Source organism: Triturus cristatus, chromosome 1_1 (genome assembly GCF_964204655.1).
Source record: "Triturus cristatus chromosome 1_1, aTriCri1.1, whole genome shotgun sequence".
NCBI lineage: Eukaryota > Metazoa > Chordata > Amphibia > Caudata > Salamandridae > Triturus > Triturus cristatus.
The window spans coordinates 808970427-808996083 of record NC_140579.1 but is presented as its reverse complement, the minus strand read 5'-3'; the positions used below and the strand labels follow the sequence as shown (position 1 = coordinate 808996083).

At 47.5% G+C, this 25657-nt stretch overlaps 1 protein-coding gene across 6 annotated transcripts in view; it reads left to right on the top strand.

Moving 5' to 3' along the window:
• CDC27 (cell division cycle 27) overlaps positions 1-25657 on the top strand; it is a 1680535-nt gene that overhangs the window by 1003499 nt on the left and 651379 nt on the right. For all 6 annotated transcript variants that reach the window (XM_085650282.1, XM_085650285.1, XM_085650283.1 and 3 more), the window contains one exon: positions 1980-2132. In XM_085650282.1, coding sequence (XP_085506408.1) covers positions 1980-2132 — 153 coding nt within the window. The remainder of the gene's footprint in view (positions 1-1979; positions 2133-25657) is intronic.

Here is a 25657-nt window from a genome sequence, read left to right as displayed (position 1 = left end):
CCAGATCCGCAACAGCTGAACCTGGCGATCTGGCTCCTGAAGTCCTAGAGTTTGGCTATCTCAACCTGCCACCTGACTGTATGGACATCATCAAGGAGGCCAGGAGACCCACTACCAGGGCTTGCTATGCAGCCAAATGGAAAAGGTTCGTCATTTATTGCGGTAATAATGACATCAACCCGCTGGACGCATCCATCCACATCATCATCTGTTACCTCTTACACCTATACCGATGCAATCTGGCGTACACCTCTATACGTGTCCATTTGACCGCAATATCAGCCTATCTGCAAACCAGGCAGCACCTCTCTCTATTCAGAGTGCCGGCCATCAAAGCATTCTTGGAAGGGCTCAAACGAGTCATTCCACCTAGTCACCCACCGGCTCCAATGTGGAACCTCAACTTGGTCCTCACACGCCTGATGGGTCCACCCTTTGAACCTCTACACTCCTGCGAGATTCAATTCCTTACCTGGAAAGTGGCCTTCCTAGTAGCGATCACTTCCCTAAGAAGTTAGTGAACTCCAGGCACTAACCGTTCAAGAGCCATTTATTCAGGTTCACGCCAACAGGGTCGTACTACGTACCAACCCCAAATTCATGCCCAAGGTAATATCGCAGTTCCACATGAATCAGACTATTGAACTGCCCGTTTTCTTCCAAAACCCACAAACTGTTGCAGAAAGGGCACTACATACACTAGATGTACGGAGGGCCCTCATGTACTACATCGACAGGACTAAACCATTCAGGAAGACAAAACAACTGTTCGTTGCCTTTGCCCCACACCACAAAGGTAACGCCATCTCCAAAGCAGGGATAGCCAGATGGATAGTTAAGTGTATTCAAATCTGTTATCAAAAGGCAAAACGCACATTAACTATTCCACCACGAGCCCACTCAACACGTAAGTTGGGGGCTTCCATGGCCTTCCTAGGAAATATTCCCCTGCATGATATATGCAGAGCAGCCACATGGTCCACTACACACACATTTACAAAACACTATTGTGTAGATGTGCAGTCAAAACAGCAGGCAGCTGTAGGACAGGCTGTTCTCAAGACGCTTTTTCAGACCGCTGCAGCTGGCACGGGTAGCCGCCGCTAATAGAGGGCACTGCTATGTATTCTATGCACAGATATGAATTCAGCAGCCCACATGCCTCGAACTGAATATGCTACTTACCAGTATGCATCTGTTCTTGGCATGTAGGGCTGCTGACATTCATATCGCCCTCCCTCCTCCCCGGCGCCTGTCGCAGCTGCAGCTCTCAGAATTACTGCAAGCATGGTCATCACTTTCTGTATCTACTCCATCACTGCCACAATGGCGAAAAACAATCTGAGGATGGAGAGGATGCCCATGCGCACTGTAGTCCAGGGGAGGAGTCACCTATCCAAGGATACTTCGAAGACTCTTCCAGGACAACAACGTGCAAACATCCGGACCCAACACTAGGCGGCGATCTATGCACAGATATGAATGTCAGCAGCCCTACATGCCAAGAACAGATGCATACTGGTAAGTAGCATATTCATTCTTTACTTACTAACTCCATTCTCAACCTCTGCTAGAAAACAATCTAACATTTGAGTCGATGCCCATGCGCACTATCACCGAAAGGAGGAGTCACCTACCTTGTGAACGGAAAAGACTTCTTCGAAGAAAAACAAATTGCAAACATCCAGACCAAACACTAGATGGCAGGGGTATGTATTGCATGTGAATCTACAGCTGTACATGCCAAGAACAAATGTTTACTGGGTAAGTAACATTAATCCTTCTATACTTATGAGCAATGAAAGAATATTTTTGTATAGAACTTTTATTTTTTATTAATCTATTGACTCCATTTACCACTCAAAAGTTAGATAGCTATATTCTGAAAATGTGTGCAAATTCTTTTACAGTCTGTATCATATTCTGGTGTCTATGAATGATGTACTGTTTTTTTTTGGATTGGATTTTCCCTCTTCCAGGCTGAAAGAGTTTTTGCTGAAGTCCGCCGTCTTGAGAGTTATAGAGTGGAAGGCATGGAGATCTATTCTACAACCCTGTGGCACTTGCAGAAGGATGTTGCACTTTCTGTCCTTTCAAAGGATTTAACAGACCTGGATAGAAATTCCCCAGAGGTATTCTATTTTGTTTGTTTCAGTTGAAATACAGTCGAATTGGGTATGTGAAATGCAAACATTGGGGTGTAGGCGACACTGGCATGCTGTGTTGGAATATGTGAGAAGTTGGCCTGATATGTAGTGCTCACTATTCTAGTGATCACTGTGTATCATTCCAAACGACCCTTACTGATGATTGGTTGTAAGTCAACCTTGTAGACCAGCTATCCTAGTAGCGTGGACAAGAGCAGTCTTCAGGCTAAACTCTAGAGGGCGTGTTAAGCTAGCTGTTTACCATCACATATACCCCTTGAACACCAAGTGAAAGGACACCACACAAGTTGTTATGAAAATAAAGGATATTTATTTATAACAAGACTACCCTGGCTCTTTATGAGTCAGGGAGCTAAGCACAATACAAAACTCTTGGGAAAATACTCCTAGTTGCACAATTTACACAAATGCCCGAAGGGCCCGAAACCATTTACACTGCAAGTGGAATGGGAGAGGTTAGAGAGTCTAAAGTTACTGATTCCGGAGGAATCCGATCAGTTGGACTAAACGGAAAAGAAGCTGGACACTTGTAGAGTGAACCTACGATGGAGCACCGAAATGCTCGAGTTACCTAGCCCAGAGGCTGCGGCTGCGTGGGGTTCAGCAAGATGTCGGGAGTCCTCGTTGTAGTCTCGGGAGCCTGAAAGAAGAAGTTGCTGGCAGGCGACCAGTGTCGATATTCAGCGAGATCCAAGCCTGGATCGGTGATGAAGGAAACCTGAAAGCAGAGGGGACTCAGTTCTCAACCGCTAGCCAGCGATCGTGTGGGCACCCGGAAGGTACCGGATGAAGTCACCTCGACCAGGTGAGTGGGCGACGTCGGACTCGGCTGTTCCTCGGACCAGGATGGAGGGCGAGCTGTCCCACGAAGGTGTCTGCTGTCGATGATGCTGGGCCCAGGAGTGGGGCAGCAGGTCTTAGCAGAGGCAAGCCCACGCGGGGGAGTCAAGATGGCGTCTGGAGTGGACCAGGAGGGTCCGAGGTACTCCTCTGTTGAAGGGGAGCAAGGACCAGTATGGAGCAACCAGACCAGTGATGAAAAACTGTCATGGTGCGTCGTGAAGAGGGCCACGAGCCGACGGCGAGTGGCCGGACAACGCGGTGAGCAGCAAGGAGCAGAAGGGCCCCCACGCAGATCTCGTGGATGCTGGGGAGGCAGGCTTCGGTGCTGGAGCTACTCAGGGTTAGGGCTTCTCAAACCCTAGGTGCACTCACTCGAGGGTCCCTCGGTGGTTGTGCGAGATGAGCGTCGTGCAGGTTCTGAAGATGGCCGGTCCCGCAGGTCTCGTCACACCTACGAATCTCAGCTGGGCTGACGATGTAGGTAGCGGTCAGAGATGGCGGGGAATCCGGGTCTCGTCGAGCTGGGCAGTCTTGATCCGTAGGAGAGACGTGCAGCAAACCGCAAGCGCTTAGGTGGTGCCTGCTGGTGCAGGGTGGCTACTCCTTAGCCACAAGGGAGAGTCTTCAGAAAAAGTCAAGAGTTCCTTTCGTGGAAAGTAGTTCAAGATTCAGAATTATCCAATTTGGGAAGGGGACTCGCTCCTACCTTTATACTAGGAAAAGGGGCTGGCCCGTGACTAGGTCCTACCTATGGGTGGGACCAGGAGGGGGGTGGTTACACCCCTATCCTTTGTCCGGCTTCGCCCCAGCTCAGGGGCTGGGGTGCCCCCGAAACTGGTTTGAGCCGGGCTATGCACAGTGAGCACCGGGGTGCCACTTGCAATCACCTTCCTTTCAGCCCTGCCTACCTGGGATACACAAACCCTGTCTGGGATGGTGCTAACACCGCCCTCGACAGGAAACCCTTTGTCCAAGCTCCCCTCGCTGGAAGGTCTCCCAGCAGCAGGAGGTCAGACTTGTGTCTGGTGGCAGCATCCATTTTGTGATGCTGAGGCTTGAGTCAACTTTAACCGGGGTTCAAGGTTACTTCCATGTCGTGTCCCTCTAGAAGGGTGGGATGCTAACCCCGTCGCCAGAATTGGCGAGGGGTTCGTATTCCAATTCGTATGACACCTTACTCGACATGTGTGGGTGATGCGATGCCATAGTTAGCAAATAACCGCGAGGATTATAATGCATTTTAAGGTAGGTGGCACGCGTCACCATGGAACAGCTATTAGGACTTGGTTCCGTAAGCCGTCGACGGGCTCAGCTCGCGCCAGAGCACCATCTCACATGATTCCCAGCACTCTGCCTTCAGGATTGATAAGGCCTGCCATAGGAGTGACTGATAGGAATCCATGCGTCCATTTTAGGGCTAGGTATAGGAATACTACACCTACAGCAACGGGTGATTACACCACCTTGCCCCAGCTGTCGTGCAGCCAGTTGTGTCAGATTTGGGTGGCCATCCAGGGGTGGCATAATACATGCTGCAGCCCCTGGTAGGCCCTGGGTACGCCGATGCCCTGGATACCTGTGGTATGCTGATACAGGGACTGATAAGGCGGCCCAGTTCCAATTAGTGGATGCACCTAATGTACATGTGTGTTAATCTGGAGAGAGAACAGCTAGGCTGTGGGTCTGATTGGCTGGCCCACAGCCAGGGAAAGTCGTAAACCAATGAAGCAAAAGCAAAAAATCTGGGTGATCATAGGATTGCAGACCCTACTCCTACAGAATACATTTGGGTATTCTAGTGTATTCTTTTTTTCCAAATTGGAGTCTTCTCCAGTTCGAAGAGGCCCTTTTTATCAGCTACACACATACCATGAAAAAGTTTGGCTAGCACTGAGGTCTTAACTTTCTCTGCTAGTCATTTCCCTGTACAACCCGACTATCTCCCTTTCACATGTCCTATCCACTCACACCCACTTACAACCTTTGCTGGTCCCTTGAGGACCTTCTGTGAGATCTGTCTAGATTTTTTGCGTTTTGTTTTTGATAATCATTTCAGAGTAAGATGTTTCCCTTGCTGTTCTTCGTGGCAGAGATGTGTATTAGGTCAATACCACCTCTCTGCAATGGTCTTTAAAATATGAAAGGCAAATGAAAAAAAATCCTAGCCTTTTTTTCTGTGGCAAGTTTTGATAACCTCTCTACCCATTTCAACAGACTACATAATAGATGATTCATTAAGATTGTGAAAGAATACATGTAATAGCCATAAACCTGAGTCATACTTCAAGTTTAATAAGTAAATGTGAGGACAGTTTTCTTATTCAGATTTTTAATTTCTCAAGTTTTTGACTTTTTTAATTATATCTAATTATTTGACTAGTGCAACTGTAGCATTTTACTCCTTTCTAGGAGCTCCTTATCCTGTAAGATAAGCAAACAGATGTATTACAGTGAGAGAAATGGTCACACGTAGTGTCAAACTTCTGTTGTCTAATTCCTTGTATTCACATTACACAATTCTGAAGTTGTAATGTAGCATATTTAATGTATGGATGTAATGACTGCAGGATATCAAATTGTAGCATGAATTTATTGCTAGCCCGATAAAAGGTAGGTAGTCTTATAGGAAGAACCCAGCTTCAAAGTAGAATGAATCCCCATGGGATTCCACACTACAGAGAAAAGATGTAACATAAATATGTAAGGATGTTCTGTTGGAAACTTCCATACATAAACCTTGGTGATTGACATTGATAACTCTTATATTGCTGTGGACTAACCAACTAAAGAAGAGTGCAGTGCCAGTCACAAATACATAAGTGTACAGTGACAAGTGGAAGAAAGTGTCCTCTTTTTGCTTGGTTTCCCCCACTTTTTGCCAAACTGTTGATGTACTTTGAGTGTGCCCTGAGTTCCTGGTACCCAGGGCATATTCTCTTTCCCTAAAACTGCATTGAAACCAAACCCATTTGGCACTCTTTGGCTACATGTCAGTCCCTTGTAAATGTCACCATAGGTACCAAGGGCACTGTGGCCAGGGAAGGTCTCCAAGCGCTGTAGCACTTATTGTGCCACCCTTAGAGGTTGTGTACCTTTACACACACACTGCCTTTGCGGGCTGAGTGTCTTGATGCAGAACAAAGTGAAGAGTCGACACGGCACACATCCCTGTGTGCCATGCCTACAACTCACTACCCTGGCATAGGTCAGCCACCCCTCTAGCTTGGGTGCACTATCGCAGTGGTGAGGGTACAGATGCATGAGCCCTATATCCCTACTTTGTCTAAACCAATTCTTAGACATTGTAAGTGCAGTAATTCCATTGAGTTTATGGTGCTGGGAGTTTGTCATTACAAACTCCACAGCACCATAATGGCTTTACTTAAAACTGGGAAGTTTGGTAACAAACTTTTCAGCACATTAAACCCACACTGATGAGCTCTGTGCGCCCATCATACACCACAGGTGACAGGTCAGTTCCACAGGTGACAGGTCAGTTCTTTTTTCCGCGTCGGTCTGTGAGGATCCAGGACCATTGAGCTTGTTAATTTTTGATGATTTTAGTCAAATTCGATTTTTTTCATTGCTACACAACGTTTTGTGACTACTGGCAACTTTTTAAGTTGTTTATCACAATTTTGAGAATTATTTTCTGTCAAAGATCAGCTTTGTTCAACAAATGTCCCTCCTGTGGGAAGAAAATGGCAAAGTTAGACCCACATTCTGTCTGTATTGTGCCTATCGACAATCCAGAGAACCCACTGTAGCTGGCGTCAAAAATATCTGCATCGCTGCTTCCAGCAGACCCGGAAGTCTGCGGAAGTAGGAGCTTTGCCAACTATCTGTGATGCAGGGTTTAAAAAATGATTGACGAAGAGAGTTGGTGCCGACATATCAATGTTCAATTTGCTGGCACCCCGGCATAGCACCTCATTAAAAGTTCAAATGTCATCAATTGGATACACTCTGACTGGAGGTGTAGCTAACGCTGTTGGTGAATAGTCTCTCATAGATGATCTTGAGGACGTGGATCAAGACTGGGACCTCAGTCTCCTCCTTTTCGGAGTGGAAGAAGGGTGAGATGCAGATTGTGCACGTGGTGTCCTGGATCGTGAACGTCGTGTCGACTGAGACCTACCTCTCCTTGGAGACCTGCGTGGAGATGGTCTCGTAGATGCAGTAGGTGGAGGACCCACAGAAACTCTGGAGGGAGAGTATGTTCGGGAGAAGTACGAGCCAGGACTTCTGTGTGGAGCCTTCCAGTGCCAGTTATTCTCTAGCTATCTTGAAGAAGGATTGACAGGTAGTCTGCTCTTCCGCAACCGTAGATCCCTCCGACGTGATTTGCACAATATTAATGCCAGGAGAAGATGACACCTCCCTCGACGTCGACCATATGGTCTTCAACGTCGATCTCGGCTTCTCTAGCTCTTCCACCGTTGCTGCTGTAGGATTTCCTTTGCTCGATGATGAACAATGACCTCTCGCCGACGACACAGACGTTGACTGCTTTAGCTGCGAAGTATTTGAAGATTCACGTCTGAGCGACGATGCCCTCGACGTCAGTCCCCTCGATGCCAACTGTCTGTGGGACTGTGGTGGAGACCTCTACATCGATCGTCTGTATGCCTGCGGCGTATTCTTCGCCGATCCTCTCGACGCCGATCGTGCCAGTTGTGACGGCGGTGGAGATTTAGATGTCGACCGGTGTCTTGACGTCGGCGGATGCTTTCTCGACATCGACCGATGTTTTGTTGTCGACTGAGGTCTTTCAGGGCCACCATACTTCGAGCTCGAAGTAGTATTCTTCAATGAAGGACCACAATGTTCTGATTTCTGTTAAAATCCTTCTGTTTATGACGGGTTTGTAATGTCAGCCAGCCAACACGTGTTTCGTCATGGGGCCTAGTTGCCCCTGACTTCTTCAGGGCTTCTCAATGTAATTCAGACACATCAAACCTGGTGATAATTCCGACCCAGCGGGTCCTATCAATCGATTAATTCTGGGGTAAAAGATGAAAAACAGTCTCTTGAGGAGGTATATGACGTTCTAGTAAGTCGATCAGAGTCGGACGGATTCAAATCTCTTGACGAGTACATCAAAGAGTGACGGCCAGTAGATCACCGCGTATGGTTCCCTCTGTGAGTCACAGAGACTGTTTTTCATCGTTTACCCCAGAATTAATCGATTGATAGGACCCGCTGGGTCGGAATTATCACCAGGTTTAAGGTTTGATGTGTCTGAATTACATTGAGAAGCCCTGAAGAAGTCAGGGGCAACTAGGCCCCATGACGAAACACGTGTTGGCTGGCTGACATTACAAACCCGTCATTAACAGAAGGATTTTAACAGAAATCAGAATATTGTGGTCCTTCATTTTCTCTCGTTATATAATTGTATCAATTGTAAACAAAATGCTATTACGCATGCTACGCAGACTATAACGTGTGCACAGTTTTGGTTTGTTTATATATGTATACATGTATAAATGTATGTTTGAAGGTACCCCGTCCTTTTTTTTTTTTTTTTTTTTTTTTATAGCTAAACCTACCCATATATATGTATTTTTGTATATGCTCTGGGGTTCCCGCACGTGGGCTGGGATTATTCAGTGCTTATGACTTTGAGTGTACCCTTGGAAGAGAACTAGGATTACAGGTAAGTAATTTATCCTTCTAACCCCAGAAACCCAACTCCCAAACCCAAGTACTTACCTTGAAAGCGATAACCTAATTTCCTCCCATATGACTGCATTGACAGCTTTCTTGTGAAAATTGTTTTAAGTGTGGAGTTGGTTTTGTATGAGAACTTGAACTGCAAATATTTAAAACTGCTTTACTTACCTTTTCTCTAGGAAATGTCCTAGCATGATATCAAGGCAAATCACACTGAGTAGAAAAAGTAATCCATAAAGTAACCTGGAAAGTAATTTCCACTGTATTCAAAGTTTTTACAAACCTGTAACAAAAGTAATTTTCATTCAGCTTGCTTGTATTGTTCAAACTGCCTTGAAAAATACCATTTACACTTACCTGTGCCAGGCTTGCTTGGTTCTTGAAAATAAATATAACTAACTATTTTTATACAATTAAATTGGTCTGAGTTCAGTCTTTGAGTGTGACACATCACTTCTTGCATGAGTGTTTATGATAAATGTTTTACACTGCCCTCTGAGAACTTTACTGCTCCCCCACACTACTACAAATGGAGAGTAAGGTGCTATCTACTTTTACCTCTGCCTTACTTTGGTATAGTATATACAGAGACCGCTTCCTACAACAAGTTATCAAGAAAGTGCAAAGAGAAGAATGAAAGAGGTAGTGGAGGTAGAGAGGAAGTGAGATAAATAGTAAGGGTAGTGGAAGGTAAGTCAATGCCAGTATGACTAAAGTGTATTTCTTACACAGCATCGATCGGAAGAACACAGATGTGTATAAGCTACGTTACAGATAGCACTTGGATCTTTTGAGTGTAATTCCAAAGAGAATTAATGTTGATATTTTTGTGTTGCTAATATTTAGTCATCTGCATCTGTGGGCATAGCAGATCAACACCCACTACTGTTGTGATGGTAGTTTCATATGATCCTTCTGAATGAATGAAATGTCATTTATAAAGCGCGATGGCTACCCAGAGGCCTCCCAGCGCTGCGGACGAGTACAGAGGAAAGAACGGTAGGTGAAGAATACAGGTCTAGAACAGCTAAGTTTTTAAAAGCTTACGGAATGAGAGGAGATTGGGCTCTTTCTGCAATTGAAGTGGAAGGGCATTCCAACCGATGGCACCATTATATGAGAAGGAGCGCCCACTGCATCTGACCCTCCTTATTCTGGGTTGAAGGGCGAGAAAAGAGGCAGATGACCGAAGTTCTCTCTTCGGTTGATAGGGAGTGATCAGAGATTGGAGAATGGGCAAGCCGTTCTTCCAGAAGGCTTTATGGACCAAGCACATAGCCTTGAACTGAATCCTTTCCCTGATCGGCAGCCAGTGCAAGCTCTTTAGAGCTTGTTTAACAGACTGCCGACCAGGAATCTGAAGGAGTCTGCGGGCGGCACAGTTCTGAATGATTTGAAGCTTGTTGATGATATACTGCGGGGCTCCCAGATATAAGGCATTCCCATAATCCAAGTGGGAGAGGATCTAAGCTTGGACCATGATCCTTCTAGCATGGAAAGGGAGAAGAAGGTTTTGAAGCATCCTTAGTAGGCCAAAGCAGGTCGCAGAAAGCTTCGCTGCCTGATTAAACGTAAGGGAACAGTCAAGCCAGATACCATGGCTCTTGATCTGGTCTGCAGGGGCCGGGCCTAGGCAATCTGGCCAAAGAGATGCTGGATTGAAGGAGGGGGGAATGCCCAGGGGCATAAGCTCAGTCTTGTCCCCATTAAGTTTGAGGCATGAGAATTCCATCCACTTGGCGACCTCCTCTAGGCAGCAGCCTAGGGTGCTAGATTTCCCCTCGGGGTGGTTGAGCGCCACCACGAGCGGAGTCATCTGCATAGGTGATAATTTTTATGCCAAATGGAAGGACGATCTCTGCCAAGAGTCTCATATATACATCAAACCGCATGGGGCTCAGGGCAGAGCCCTGGGGAAACCCACAGCTGAGAAGCAACTGGTTGGAGACGACATCTCCCTCAAAGACTTTAAAAGAACATTCACTGAGAAAAGACTGCAGCCTCTCTATTGCCGAGCCAGGTACTCCCAAATTCTTGAGTATGAGGATCAGAGTATTATGGTTAACAGTGTCAAATGCGGCACGGAGATCAAGAAGCATAATATCCGCAGCGCCCCCTTGGTCTAGAATCCTCCTTGCTTTCTCTGTCACTGCAAGGAGGGCAGTCTCAGTGCCAAGCTGGGGACGAAACCTAGTCTGGGAGGGGTGCAGTAAATTAGATTCTAGAAAGGCTACAAGAGTAGTATTTACGTGTCTTTCTAGAATCTTACTCACCCAAGGCAGGAGGGAGATGAGACTGTAGTTTGCCAGATTGGCCTGATCAAGATTAGGTTTTTTTAAGAAGGGCTTTAACCATCGCACATTTCCAGGCCAATGGCACTACACCTGTAGAGATGGAGGAGTTCTCCAGGTCAAGAATTGCAGGGCGGATAGTATCTTTGACCAAGGTAAGGGCTTGGGGGGGAGCAGGGTCTATGGGAGAGCCCGATTTTATGTTAGTCATAATTAAGTCCAGCGAGGCAGGATCCAGGAGGGGAAATTGTGATAGGGTTTGAGTTCCTGTAATCGGCTCAGAGTGGGCAATCGGGGAGTTAATAGGCAGGGAAGATGGAAAAGCCAGATAAATATTTTGAATTTTCTGTTGAAAATACTCACCAGATTATTACAGTGTGTAAGAGCGTCATCCAGCATAGGAGGTTTCTGAGGCAAATTGATAAGGGTTTTAGCAATTTTAAAGATTTCTTTAGGAGAGTTCGCTGCTAGCTTGATTTTCTGTTCATAGAAGGCAGCATAGAATACTTTGAGACAACACATTAAAAGCAAGTTAAAAAGATGTAAATCATCTGGTTACAAGCTAAAACAGGGCTGATCAATGTATATACCCTAGTGTGACCAGAGTAACTTAAATGTTGTAGTGATGCATAGAATCCAATTTATTTCTGGGTGATGAGTGCCCAAAATAGATAGATCATTTCTAAAAAAAAAATTTATTTTACTTCATTTGCTAGAGTTGCTGTTTTGGCTGCAATTCTAACACCTATCTATTAGGGATAGATGCACTTTGAACAATTTGAGTTGAACAGGATCAGTGATCTAGTTTACTGAAGCATTGTTGCCATATTTGTTTCTAAGAGAATTAAAAAAATATCTACTCCACACACTTTTCGTCCTCAACCTTCATGTTGAGATCTATAAAGGGCAACTATTGTTTCTATATAATATTTAAACATTTTTATCTTGGGAACTCTACAAATTTGTAAAAGCCAAAGGCTGCCTGACCATTAAATGTTATTATTGAGATCATATTGATTACATTTAGAATATTGTAGCATAAATTCAATTTCGAAAGCAACCTTTTTAGTGTTACAATTGAGAGAGTTGATGAACCATCACCAGACTATACAGATGGCAGTCATTTAGGAAGGGGAGATGGCTTTTTCAGTCATCATTCATTCCTCATTGGACTCCTCAAAATCCTCAAGTGCCACTGCTATTCACCTTTCCCGATTACTGAGAAATGTCTCTTTTCGGTCTGAGGTACAGACTAGAATAATCAACGTGCCGTTTGATGGTAATTGTTTGGCAAGAAAGTCCACAGCATTGCAAATCATAAGCTGGATTCAGCAGGTCTTTGTGCTCTTTGCAAAAGCATTGGCCTTGAAAAGTGAACAAATCCAAATAAACCCTTGAAAAGGGAGAGCTCAATGCTCCAGGGTCCTGCTAGCAGGAGCCGGAAAAAAGAACTGAAAGTAAAAGGGACCTGCTGTGCATTCTGGGATACTGGAAAAGTTCTGGAAAGTTTTCTTAAAGGCACAGTATCCTGTTCTGAGCCATATAATGGCAGCCTATGGGGCTTGTCTGTCCATTCCTCCCTCTCTATCATTCCAGAGGCTTTTGCTGGAAGAGGCAGGTTTTTTCTCTGTGGAAAAAGCTGGGCAGGCAGTGCTGTTGGTGGATGTTGGTGGAATTTTCTAGTTGAAGTACTGGACAGTGTAGCCTGTGGATATAGGCTGCATTATCTGTCTTTGAATTCTCTCTTAAGTGTAGATGCAGGTCTACATGGCTTGACAACTTAAGAGATTATTTGTATTGCTCCGGGGTCCACGCACATGGGCGGGGACTATTCAGATTATGACTATAACAGAGATACCCCTACTACAGAACTGGAGTTACAGAAAAGAAACTACTCATTCCACCTCAGAACCTGTCAAATCGCCAATGTAAACAGCCAATAGACATAAGTGATTGTTGACCTGGGATAAAGATGGAGGAGCAAACGAGTCCTGTGCTGAGGGCATGCCGTGCTTCTCACCGCGATATTTTGATCAAAACATAAAGCCTTCCAGTGACCCGGTACTCTAGCCCCAATAAACTAAATGTTACTCACCCAATGTTTCTATTAAATACAACCTCTAGTGCAGCATCCAATATTAGTTACTAGTGCCTCCTTTTACTCTATGCAGACAAATTATATTTGATAATCCAAACCTAGCCAATGTTCCAAAACTAATGTATTTAAATGGCAATATCCGCTTCTTACTGTATATTTCCCAATGTCCGCTACCTGTATATCAAGCAATTCTTCTGATTAAGAAAATATGTATATCCTTCTGTAACAAAGTAATTAGTTCATCGCATCAACCTCTGAATAACTATCACCACTATGTCCAAATGTCGTGCTTTTAATATGCATCTTTCTTTCCTTTACCTTAAACTTCATCAAATACACAGTAACATTTCGAACCCCCCTCCCGATAAGTCAAATGTTATAAAATCTCGGTCTAAAAACTTCCAAACATACTCCTTGTACTGTATCACATCGACCTCATCCCCTTCCTGCCATGTTGTCAGATATTCTTATGATACTCTTAGGCGTGCAGATAAACAAAACCGTACGGTAAGCTGCATTCCTGGATAGTTACTGTAATATAGTAGTAGAGGCACAAAAAATATAATACTACCTAATTATAACCTAATGTTCGAGGCATATGAGCTGCAGATTACACACTTTTGCATAGATCGCCATCTGGTGTTGGACCCGGATGTTTGCAGTTTGTTTTTCCTCTTGAAAAGTCTTTGGAAGTCACGAGATCGGTGACTCCTCCTTTGGATCGTGTTGCGCATGGGCTTCGGCTCCATCCTCAGATTGTTTTTTTCCGCCATCGGGCTCGGATGTGATCTTCGCGCTCCGGTTCCGAACAGCTTCCAGTTCGACGATCGACGCGCAATCCTCACCCTAATCGCTGTATTCTTTCGATCACGATCTCTTCAATCAACGCGATTTCTCATCGACACAAATCTTTGGTTCCAGTCGTCGACGGCGGCCTTCGGGCCTACCCAGGCTCCGGTCCCGGCTCATGGAAAGAACTCCATTCAAAAAGTGCCCTCAATGTGGGTCCAAATTTCCCCACACCGATCTTCATGAGGTATGCAACCTTTGCCTCTCCCCGGAACACGAGGCTCGAGACTGTCCGGCCTGTAAGTCTTTCCGATCCAAAAAGACTATTCGGGACTGAAGAGCCAGAAGGAACATGGCACAGTTCGAGGCATGTGGGCTGCTGAATTCATATCTGTGCATAGATCGCCGCCTAGTGTTGGGTCCGGATGATTGCACATTGTTGCCTGGAAGAGTCTTCGAAGTATCACGAGATAGGTGGCTCCTCCCTTGGACTACAGTGCGCATGGGCATCCTCTCCATCCTCAGATTGTTTTTCGCCATTGTGGCAGTGATGGAGTAGATACAGAAAGTGATGACCATGCTTGCAGTAATTCTGAGAGCTGCAGCTGCGACAGGCGCCGGGGAGGAGGGAGGGCGATATGAATGTCAGCAGCCCTACATGCCAAGAACAGATGCATACTGGTAAGTAGCATATTCAGTTCGAGGCATGTGGGCTGCTGAATTCATATCTGTGCATAGAATACATAGCAGTGCCCTCTATTAGCGGCGGCTACCCGTGCCAGCTGCAGCGGTCTGAAAAAGTGTCTTGAGAACAGCCATTGGGTTCGGATGTGACTATCTTAGCTCAACTTACGAATACTTAGTTTTAGGCCAAAAGGCCTTTAGTTTTCGTCGGTCTAGTTACCGTTCAGTGTCGACTACTAGCTTTAGTGCTCCGCACCCTCTTCCACCTTTCAGACCAGTTTGGTCCGAACTTCGAAGTTCGATCGACGATGGAATCGAGGACTCCATTCAAGAGGTGTCTGTTATGCCACGCGAAGTACCCTCATATCGACGTCCACCCCGTCTGTAATAAATGTCTCTCGGCGGATCACGACGAATCTAAATGCATGGCCTGTGCACGGTTCCGATCTAAGAAGACTCTGCGGAATCGACGGGCAGCGAGGCTGGAGGAGCAGCAAGCAGCGCCTGCACCCACCAACATATTCAGCACCGAGGACAGGACGGCGAGAGCGTGGAAGAAGTAGTCTCTAGCCCCGCTTCGGAACACGATTCCCGATCGGACGACGACGACGTGATCTTTCGACGTGAAGAAACCGTCGATGAGGTAGGAGACTTCGAGGCCTACGGGGCCGAAGAAGACAGCTCTCCTAAAGAGCTAGGCCAATCTGTCGAAACGGAGGCCGAAACTGTACGTCCTCATCAGGCACCGGTCGAGGGATCGCCTTCGGGCCTTACCCAAGATCAAACACATGGTTCCTCGGCCCCACCTTCCGGTCCGGCCTCGAACACTCTGCAAGAGCCACTATTACCGAAGACGACCGGGTTGTTAAACCCAAAACCATCCATCGCTCCAGTCCCTTCAAAAACGAAAGTGAAACTGGTGGTGGTCGGATCGAAGGTGTCGAAACCATCCACTGCTCCGACGCCGAAAAGAGTAGTCGGCTCCGACCACGTACAAAGAGACTTCGGCGCCGAGCTCACCGCAGCGGATACGGTGGACACCCAGAAAAAGCACGCCCTCGGGCACCGCAAGGCACCGAGACCTTCGGCGCCGACATCGAAGGCCATAACCTCCACAGTCAAGATGGCCGCCCCGGCTACGTCAACGCCTAGCGCACCGGCGCCGACTAAGTCCTCGACTACGTCGACTGTCGATACATCCCTTCAGACCAGTGACCCCCTTCCTCCAAAAAAGTCGGGGCTGGCCTCGATGTCTACTACTAAGGGGCCCATCAAACCACCATCTGCGTTCACTGTGCAGCAGGTCTCCATCTTTACAACGCATCCATGACCGGGCAACCCTCCACTCTATCTCGGGCCCCGACACACCCAAACCCTGTAAAGTGCACTCGGAGCCCACCAACATTACGTTTGGGCTGCCACCGGCATCGGCACCGAAACTATTTCAAATTCGGACACGTGTCCTCAACACACAGTCCATAACCTCTGGCCTTACAGAACAAGAGTCTTCGGGGCCACAATTTATCGACACCGACACTGGCAGGTTAATGCTCCACAAGCGCAAATTAACGCGTTAGGGAAGAGGAGCCCTACAAAATTCCTCTTAAACGCAAACTGCCAGCGGAGCAGGAACCAGTGCTCCAAGAACACTTCCAACACTTCCATCCAGATCCGCAGTCCTTTTCTCCTACCCCCTCCGAATCGGACGCAATACAGGACTATGGCGGGGAAGATTCCATCTACCCTGGGGACGTAGATCCTGATGAGCACCTAAAAGACCCGGATCAGGCATGGGATGACCCCACAGACCAAAGTGTCGCGCCACATACTCAAGACGCGCAACTCTATAACGTAAAAACGTCTCCTACCGAGGACACAGCTGCATTTAATGCCCTCATCGAACGGGCTGCTGCTCATCATGGGGTGGAACTCCATTCTGATGCCATTGAGGAAGACTTCCTGCTTGACACTTTCGCATCTTCAGAAAGAACTGTCAAAACCCTGCCCATGTTAAAAGGGGTTCTCAAACCTGCTAAAGACATTTTCAAGGACACCACAAGAGCCCTGGTGTTAAATCCCAGGATTGAAAAAAAATACAAGCCTGCACACGGTGACCCTAAATACATTAGGGGTCAATTGCCATTAGACTCCATGGTGGTTGCCAATGCTCGCAAGAGAGCCCACTCACAAACGACTGGTGATGCTCCTCCCCCAGACAAGGAGTCAAAAGTACTAGAAACATCGGGCAAACGCATTGCAGCGCAAGCAGCGAACATCCTGCGCATTGCCAATACACAGGCACTCCTGGCACGTTATGACAGGTCACATTACGACACGCTGGAGTCACTGCTCCAACATCTACCAGATGAGTATAAAGAGTCAGCGGAGCTACTCATTAGAGAAGGACAACTCCTCACTAATGCATCCATAAAATGCGCCCTTGACGCAGCTGACACAGCGGCTAGGGCAATAAACACAAGCGTCATGCTACGACGCCATGCCTGGTTACGAATCTCAGGCTTCAAACCCGACATCCAAAACAATATTCTGAAATTACCAGTTAACACAGAATTCTTATTTGGCCCAGACGTTGACACTACCCTAGAAAAAATAAAGAAAGACACTGACACTGCGAAATCAATTGGGGCTCTGCAAACACAGCAATTTCGTAGTGGCTCCTTTCGTCGCACTGGAAATAGAGGAACAACAAGGGGTCAGGGGTCACAACAGCAGTATACTAAAAGTGGCGCACAAAGCACCTATGACAAAAACAACAGGGGTGGATATCGTGGATCCAGCACCAAAGGCAGGGGACGTGGCTATGGCAACACCAGGTCCTCTCCAAAAAACAAACAGTGACGCCCTCTCCTTACCCCCCGACCACATAACACCTGTCGGGGGACGACTCCAGCTGTTCCTGTCCGCGTGGAAGAACATCACCACGGACAGGTGGGTCAGGGACATCATCCAGCACGGGTACTGTCTAGAACTAACTTCCACTCCACCCAACATACCACCAAAGCACCGTCCTATGTCAGCCGAACACTTAGATTTACTCCAGCAGGAAGTGCTTGCTATGCTCGCAAAAGGGGCAATAGAAGTAGTGCCCATCGACCAGCAGGGCACAGGGGTGTACTCTCTGTACTTCTTAATCCCAAAAAAGGACGGCTCGCTCAGACCTATTCTAGACCTGCGACCCCTAAACCTATATATTCTGTCAGAGCATTTCCATATGCTCACCCTCCAGCAGGTTCTCCCACTACTCAGTCAGGGGGATTTCCTAGCTACGCTAGACCTGAAGGATGCATACTTCCACATACCCATACACCCTTCACACAGGAAATACCTCAGATTCACTATTCAAGGGAATCCCTATCAGTTCAAAGTTCTCCCCTTCGGAGTAACAACAGCACCCAGGGTCTTTACCAAGTGCCTGGCAACAGTGGCCGCGCATCTGCGACGACAAAACATTCACGTCTTCCCTTATCTGGACGACTGGCTAGTTCAGGCAGAGTCAGCACAACAATGTGCCACCCACATGTCCCACACCATTCACCTTCTTCACGGTCTGGGATTCTCACTAAATTACCCAAAATCAAGTCTCCAACCTGCCCATGTACAACAGTACTTAGGCGCAACGATCAACACTCTGGCTGCCACAGCTCAGCCAACTTTAGTGAGAATCAACAGCATGCAACAGCTGATCTCGAAATTCCAACCTCAGCACTCCCTTCCTGCGCGAGTATTCATGCAGTTGATAGGCATGATGGCCTCCTGCATTTTCATAGTCCCACACGCGAGACTACATATGCGCCCGCTTCAGGAGTGCTTAGCACGTCAATGGAATCAGGCTCACGGGCAACTAAAAGACCTAGTGTTGGTGAGCGGTCGGGCATACAACTCTCTGCATTGGTGGAGTCCACAAAACCTTTGCAAGGGCCGACCGTTCCAAGAGCCTGTTCCACAAATCATACTAACAGCGGACGCGTCTCTCCAGGGATGGGGAGCTCATGTACTCAATTACACAGTGCAGGGACTATGGACACTACAACAAAAGAAGATGCACATCAACCTTCTGGAACTGATGGCAATCTTCCTTGCCATGAAGGCATTCAAAGTACACTTGTGCAACAAAGTCGTGTTGATCCGGACGTACAACATGACTGCCATGTACTACATACAGAAGAAGGGAGGAACACACTCTCCACAGTTGTCTCATCTGGCTCAGAGCATGTGGAAGTGGGCCATTCAGAGGAACATATTCCTCATGGCAGAACACCTCCCGGGCAAGGACAACCAGATGGCGGATCTGCTCAGCAGACACAGCCACCAGATGCACGAGTGTGAGCTACACCCATCAGTTCTCCAACCGTACTTCCAGCAGTGGGGTCATCCAGAGATAGACATATTCGCCACAAAAGAAAACGCAAAATGCCAAAGCTTTGCCGCCAGGTTCCCACACCCACAGTCGCAGGGCAATGCGATATGGATGAACTGGTCCGGCAGATTTGCGTGCGCTTTTCCCCCAGCACCATTAATACCGCTGGTGGCGCGCAAACTAAGGCAACACTCACTGACCCTTATCCTAGTTGCTCCAACGTGGGCACGCCAGCCATGGTGTACACCACCTTTCTGGAACTTTCCGTGGTGCCTAATCAACGACTGCGGATAAAACCAGCCCTTTTAACGCAGAACCATGGCGAAATTCAACACCCAGATCCCCAGCAACTGAACCTGGCGATCTGGCTCCTGAGGTCTTAGAATTTGGCTACCTTAACTTACCACCTGACTGTATGACTATCATCAAAGAAGCCAGGAGACCCACTACTAGAGCCTGCTATGCGGCCAAATGGAAAAAGGTTTGTCATTTACTGCAACAACAATAACATTAAACCACTGGACGCATCTATTCAAAACATCATATGCTACCTCTTACACCTATACCGATGCAATCTGGCATACACCTCAATACGCATCCATTTGACAGCGATAGCAGCCTACCTCCAAAACAGGCAGCACCTCTCCTTATTCAAGGTACCTGCCATCAAAGCTTTCTTGGAGAGACTCAAACGAGTAATTCCCCCAAGACACCCACCAGCACCAGTGTGGAACCTCAACTTGGTCCTCACCAGACTGATGGGTCCGCCCTTTGAACCTCTCCATTCATGTGAGATTCAATTCCTCACCTGGAAAGTGGCTTTCCTGGTGGCCATCACTTCCTTAAGGAGAGTTAGTGAACTCCAGGCACTAACCATTCAGGAGCCATTCATTCAGGTCCACGCAAACTGGGTTGTCCTACGCACCAACCCCAAGTTCATGCCCAAAGTCATATCACAGTTCCACATTAATCAAACTATCGAACTGCCCGTTTTCTTCCAAAATCCGCAAAATGTCGCGGAAAGAATGCTCCATACACTAGATGTAAAGCGGGCTCTCATGTACTATATTGACAGGACAAAGGATTTTAGAAAAACTAAACAACTCTTCGTTGCCTTCTCTCCACAACAAAAAGGCAACGCCATTTCCAAAGCAGGAATAGCCAGATGGATCGTTAAATGCATTCAGATTTGCTATCACAAAGCTAAACGCACATTAACGGTTCCCCCACGAGCCCACTCAACACGAAAGTTAGGGGCATCCATGGCTTTCCTAGGAAACATCCCTTTACACGAAATTTGTAGAGCAGCCACATGGTTCACTATACATACATTTACCAAACACTACTGCGTAGATGTACACTCAAGACAGCAAGCAGCTGTAGGACAGGCTGTTCTCAAAACTCTTTTCCAGACTGCTGCAGCTGGCACAGGTAGCCGCCGCTAGGGGAGGTACTGCTATATATTCTATGCACAGATATGAATTCAGCAGCCCACATGCCTCGAACTGATTATGCTACTTACCAGTATGCATCTGTTCTTGGCATGTAGGGCTGCTGACATTCATATCGCCCACCCTCCTCCCCGGCGCCTGTCGCGGCTGCGGCACTCAGTATTTTCTGTATAACATGGTCATCACTTACTATATCTACTCCATCACTGCCACAATGGCGAAAAACAATCTAAGGATGGAGAGGATGCCCATGCGCACTGTAGTCCAAGGGAGGAGCCACCTATCTCGTGATACTTTGAAGAATCTTCCAGGACAACAATATGCAATCATCCGGACCCAACACTAGGCGGCGATCTATGCACAGATATGAATGTCAGCAGCCCTACATGCCAAGAACAGATGCATACTGGTAAGTAGCATAATCACTCCTCGACGTCCATTCCAGTCGACATCTTCGGGGACGACATCGACGATCCGGAACATCATCATACCGAAGAGGACCTCGTCAGCGCTTCCGAGGCCGAGTCAGATGTGGAGTACATCACCCCGGCGCAGAGGGTCGTGAGTACCAATCTACCCCCTCCCACACCCTCGCCGACACACAAAAAGGCTTTGGTCACGCCTTCGTCTCCGGGCCTAGGCAAGAACAGAGACACTGCTTCACACATGGGACGATTACCATATACCAGATATTCCCAACGTCCCACAAGACGATATATACCCCTCTAGACCATCTCCACCTGAAGATTCACTAGGGTTTAACCATCTTCTGCAAAGAGCAGCACATTATCATGGGGTGGACATGCATAATGACCCTGTGGAGGAAGATTTCCTCCTAGATACATTCGATACTACACAGAGGTCCACCTCCATACTGCCCATGCTCAAAGGGGTGGTAAAGCATGCGGCAGAAGTTTTTAAAGACCCAGTGAGAGCCAGGGTCCTTAACCCACGTATTGAGAAAGTACAAACCTGCTCCCTCAGATCCCTCTTACATCAGAGGACCAGCGCCACTAGATTCCTTAGTGGTCTCTACGGCACGTAAAAGGGCAAACTCACAAGCGTCAGGTGATGCACCACCACCTGACAAGGAATTTACTAGATGCTTCAGGCAAACGCACAGCATCCCAGGGCGCCAACATATGGCGTATAGCAAACACTCCGGCACTGCTGGCCAGATATGACAGGGCTCATTATGACGAATTAGAGGGCATAATGCAACATCTCCCTGAAAAATATAAAAGTAAAGCCAACAAGTTGATTCAAGAGGGTAAAACAATCACAAACGCCTCTATACGTTGTGCCCTAGACGCAGCAGACACAGCCTCCAGGGCCATTAACACCAGCGTCCTTCTCCGTCGTCATGCTTGGTTAAGAGTGTCTGGGTTTAAACCAGAAGTACAAGCCTCTATCCTGGATGAGGCCTTAGAAAAAGATGAAAAAGGACACGGATACAGCAAAATCCATGGGGGCCTTACAGTCTCACCCGCCTAGACGCTCCTTTCGCCGCTCATCCTTTCGGAGTGCATCCAGAGGCTACTCCTCAGATACAGCGTCCACATCGTGCAAGTCCCCTACTCAGACCACCTTTACAAAAGATTACCAGAGAGGCGGCTACAGGGGTAACAACAACAAGGGCAGAGGCAAAATAAACAACGCCCGTTCTGCCACACCTACTACCCAATGACTCCCCCCAGACCATTCCACTCCAGTCGTGGGCAGACTCACAAATTTTCTTCATGTCTGGGAGACCATCACCTCAGACAAATGGGTGACCCAAATAATTCAGTCAGGAAACTGCCTGGATTTAACATCTACCCCCCCCAAACATTCCACCCAGGCAACGCCCAATGTCACAAGAACATTCCACATTGCTAAAGCAGGAGGTAATCTCCCTCCTACAAAAACATGCAATAGAACATGTTCCTGTCAATCAACAAAATTTGGGGGTTTACTCCCTATATTTTCTAATACCAAAAAGGGACGATACTCTACGACCTATTCTAGATCTCCGGTCCCTAAACACATATATACACTCAGACAATTTTCACATGGTAACGCTTCAGCAGGTACTTCCGCTCCTCTCCCAGGACGACTTTATCACCACACTGGACTTGAAGGACGCACACTTCCACATTCCAGTGCACCATGCTCACAGAAAGTACCTCAGATTTGTAGTGGACAGACAACACTACCAATTCAAAGTGCTCCCGTTCGGAGTCACAACAGCACCACGGATATTCAGCAAGTGCCTAGCAGTGGTGGCGGCACACTTCAGAAGACAGCACATTCACGTCTTCCCATACTTGGACGATTGGCTGATAAAAGCCACTTCAAACAACCAATGTGTACACCACACCGCCACCACAATCCATCTACTTCACCAACTAGGCTCCACGGTGAACCACCAAAAGTCCAAACTAACACCATCCCACATAAAGCAATACCTCGGTGCCATCATAGACACCTCAAAAGCAATAGCCTACCCCAATCCGGCCAGGATTGCAAGCATTCAGGCTTTGCGACCAAAATTCGTACTTCAACACTCCCTTCCAGCACGAGTGTTTATGCAACTGATGGGGATGATGGCCTCTTGCATTTTCATAGTGCCTCACGCAAGACTCCAGATGCGTCCACTCCAAGAGTGCTTAGCGCACCAATGGAACCAGGCCCAGGGGCAACTGACAGATCTGGTGTTGGTAGACGGTCGCACCCATCGCTCTCTGCAGTGATGGAACACCACAAACCTTTCCAAAGGTCGACCGTTCCTGGACCCGCTTCCCCAAATAATACTAACGACGGACGCATCGCTCTCCGGCTGGGGAGCTCATCTATTACACCTCACAGTGCAGGGCACATGGACGCCGCAACAAAAGTTACTCCATATCAACCATTTGGAGTTACTAGCTATCTTTCTAGCCCTCAAATCATTTCAACCACGGATTTCAGGCAAGGCAGTCCTCATTCGCACAGACAACGTGACTGCCATGTATTACATTCAAAAACAAGGTGGCACACACTCTCCACAGCTCTCTCAATTAGCACAGAGCATATGGAGATGGGCAATTCCCCACAAAATCTTTCTCCTAGCTCAACATGTCCCAGGAATCCAAAACACCGTGGCAGATCTGCTCAGCAGACAAACGCAACAGATTCACGAATGGGAAATTCACCCACAGGTTCTTCACCCGTTCATTCAGAAGTGGGGGCATCCACACATAGACCTATTCGCCACCCACGAAAACACAAAATGTCCAAGCTTCGCCGCCAGATACCCACACCCATTGTCCAAAGGAAATGCGATCTGGATGAACTGGTCAGGCAAATTTGTGTACACTTTTCCGCCTCTCCCACTCATTCCATTAGTGGTGTGAAAGCTACAACAGCACTCACTCATACTGATCCTAGTAGCTCCAACGTTGGCCAGACAACCGTGGTACACCACGCTGCTGGAACTCTCGGTAGTACCACACCAAAAGCTACACCTCTCACCATGCCTCCTAACCCAGAACCATGGAGAGATTAGGCACCCGGAGCCAGCGCAGCTCAACCTTGCGATCTGGCTCCTGAAATCCTAGAATTTGGGTACCTAAACCTTCCCCCTGACTGTATGAACGTCATCAAAGAAGCTAGACGCCCTACCACTAGAGCCTGCTACGCTGCCAAGTGGAAAAGATTTGTTGTTTATTGCCATAACAACACAATCCATCCTCTAGACTTGTCTATACAACACATCATACGCTACTTACTCCACCTACAAAGGTGTAATCTAGCCTATACATCCATTCGGTTACTGTGAGAAAGTGGCTCTGTATATACTGTTCCCAAATAGGTACAGGGTGTACAGAGTCCACAGTCCCCAAGGGTTTGACAGAGGCTAAAGTTAGATATAAACTTACTCTCTAAAGTGGTAGCTTGGTCGAGCAGTAAGGCAGTATCCGAGGACAGTGTAAAGCATTTATTGTACACAGTCAGCAAATGGTTTCACACACTCAATAACTGAACTCTAGGCCAATGGTTTATATATAAAAAATATATCCTTGTTTTATTTTAGAACCAACACTTGGATTTAAAATATACTTTCTCAACAGGAGATGTTTCATATAAATACTTTTGCAATATGCAATAGACTTTAGTAAACGGTTACAAGTGGTTGCAGTAGGCAACTATTTTTAAACACAACAATACATTGCGCTCAATGGTAAATTCAAGTTATTTGCAACTTTTTAGATTACTTTTTGGAATTCCAGGACGCCGTGGGGTCGTCACTTCGGCACTGGCCAGGCTTGGCTGGTGCAGAGTGTGCTGGGTTCGCGGTTCCGGGCTGCTGCCAGGGATTAGAGAGGTTTTGAGTAGAGCCTCTACTCATGGGAGTCCCAAGGGCTAAGAGCCAAGAGGTAGCCAGGTCCTCCGGGGTTTGTGAGGTTGCTGGCCACGAGATGCCGGGTTGGAGCAGGAGCAGGTTTGAGGGTCGACAGGCCGGTAGGGCTGGGGCCAAAGCAGTTGGTGTCTTCCTCTTTTTAGGAGCTGCAGGGCAGGTCTTCTTTCTTCTTGCTCTTCTTTGTAGTTTGGAATCTGGGGAAGGAAGGTTCAGGGTGCCCCTAAATACTAGATTTAGGGACGTTACAGGTAGGTGAAGGGCAGGGGCCCATGGGTTCCTGTCCTGGGGTGGGTACAACCCCTATCCTGCCTCTCTCCTGTGGGAGGGGGGCAGGAGCCTAGTCCTGATTGGGCAGGGCTTCCCATCTTCAAGATGGCGAGAGCCCGGAGATGTGCTTCACCTCGCCTCCCCCACCCGAGGGGTGGGGTTGACAGGCTGGCAGATCCCCTGTCCTTATTTGGGGTTTCCGGCCAAGCTTCCCGCCAGAGTGGGGGGTTGCAATGGCCTGGGGAAGCTCACAGAGGCGGCATGCCTTTGAAGCTTCCCCCTGCCCATCCTGGGGGAGGAGATTTAGCACCTCGCCCAGGATTTTCATTGTTGCAGACCCAGGAGAGCAGGGGCTATCCTACCCAGGGGTCCAGCAACATGTCTGCTGTGTGGCAGCCTAGGCAGCCTCAGAACAGACGTGGATTGTAGGTTTAGGTTTCAGGGGGCCTCTCTAAGATGCCCTCTGTGGTGCTTTGTACATTAAATCACACACTGGCATCAGTGTGGATTTAATGTGCTGAGCAGTTTGATACCAAACTTCTCAGTCTTCAGTGCTGCCATTATGGTGCTGTGGAGTTCGTGTTTGACAAGCTCCCAACACCATATACTCTTAGCTGGCAGCACTGCACTT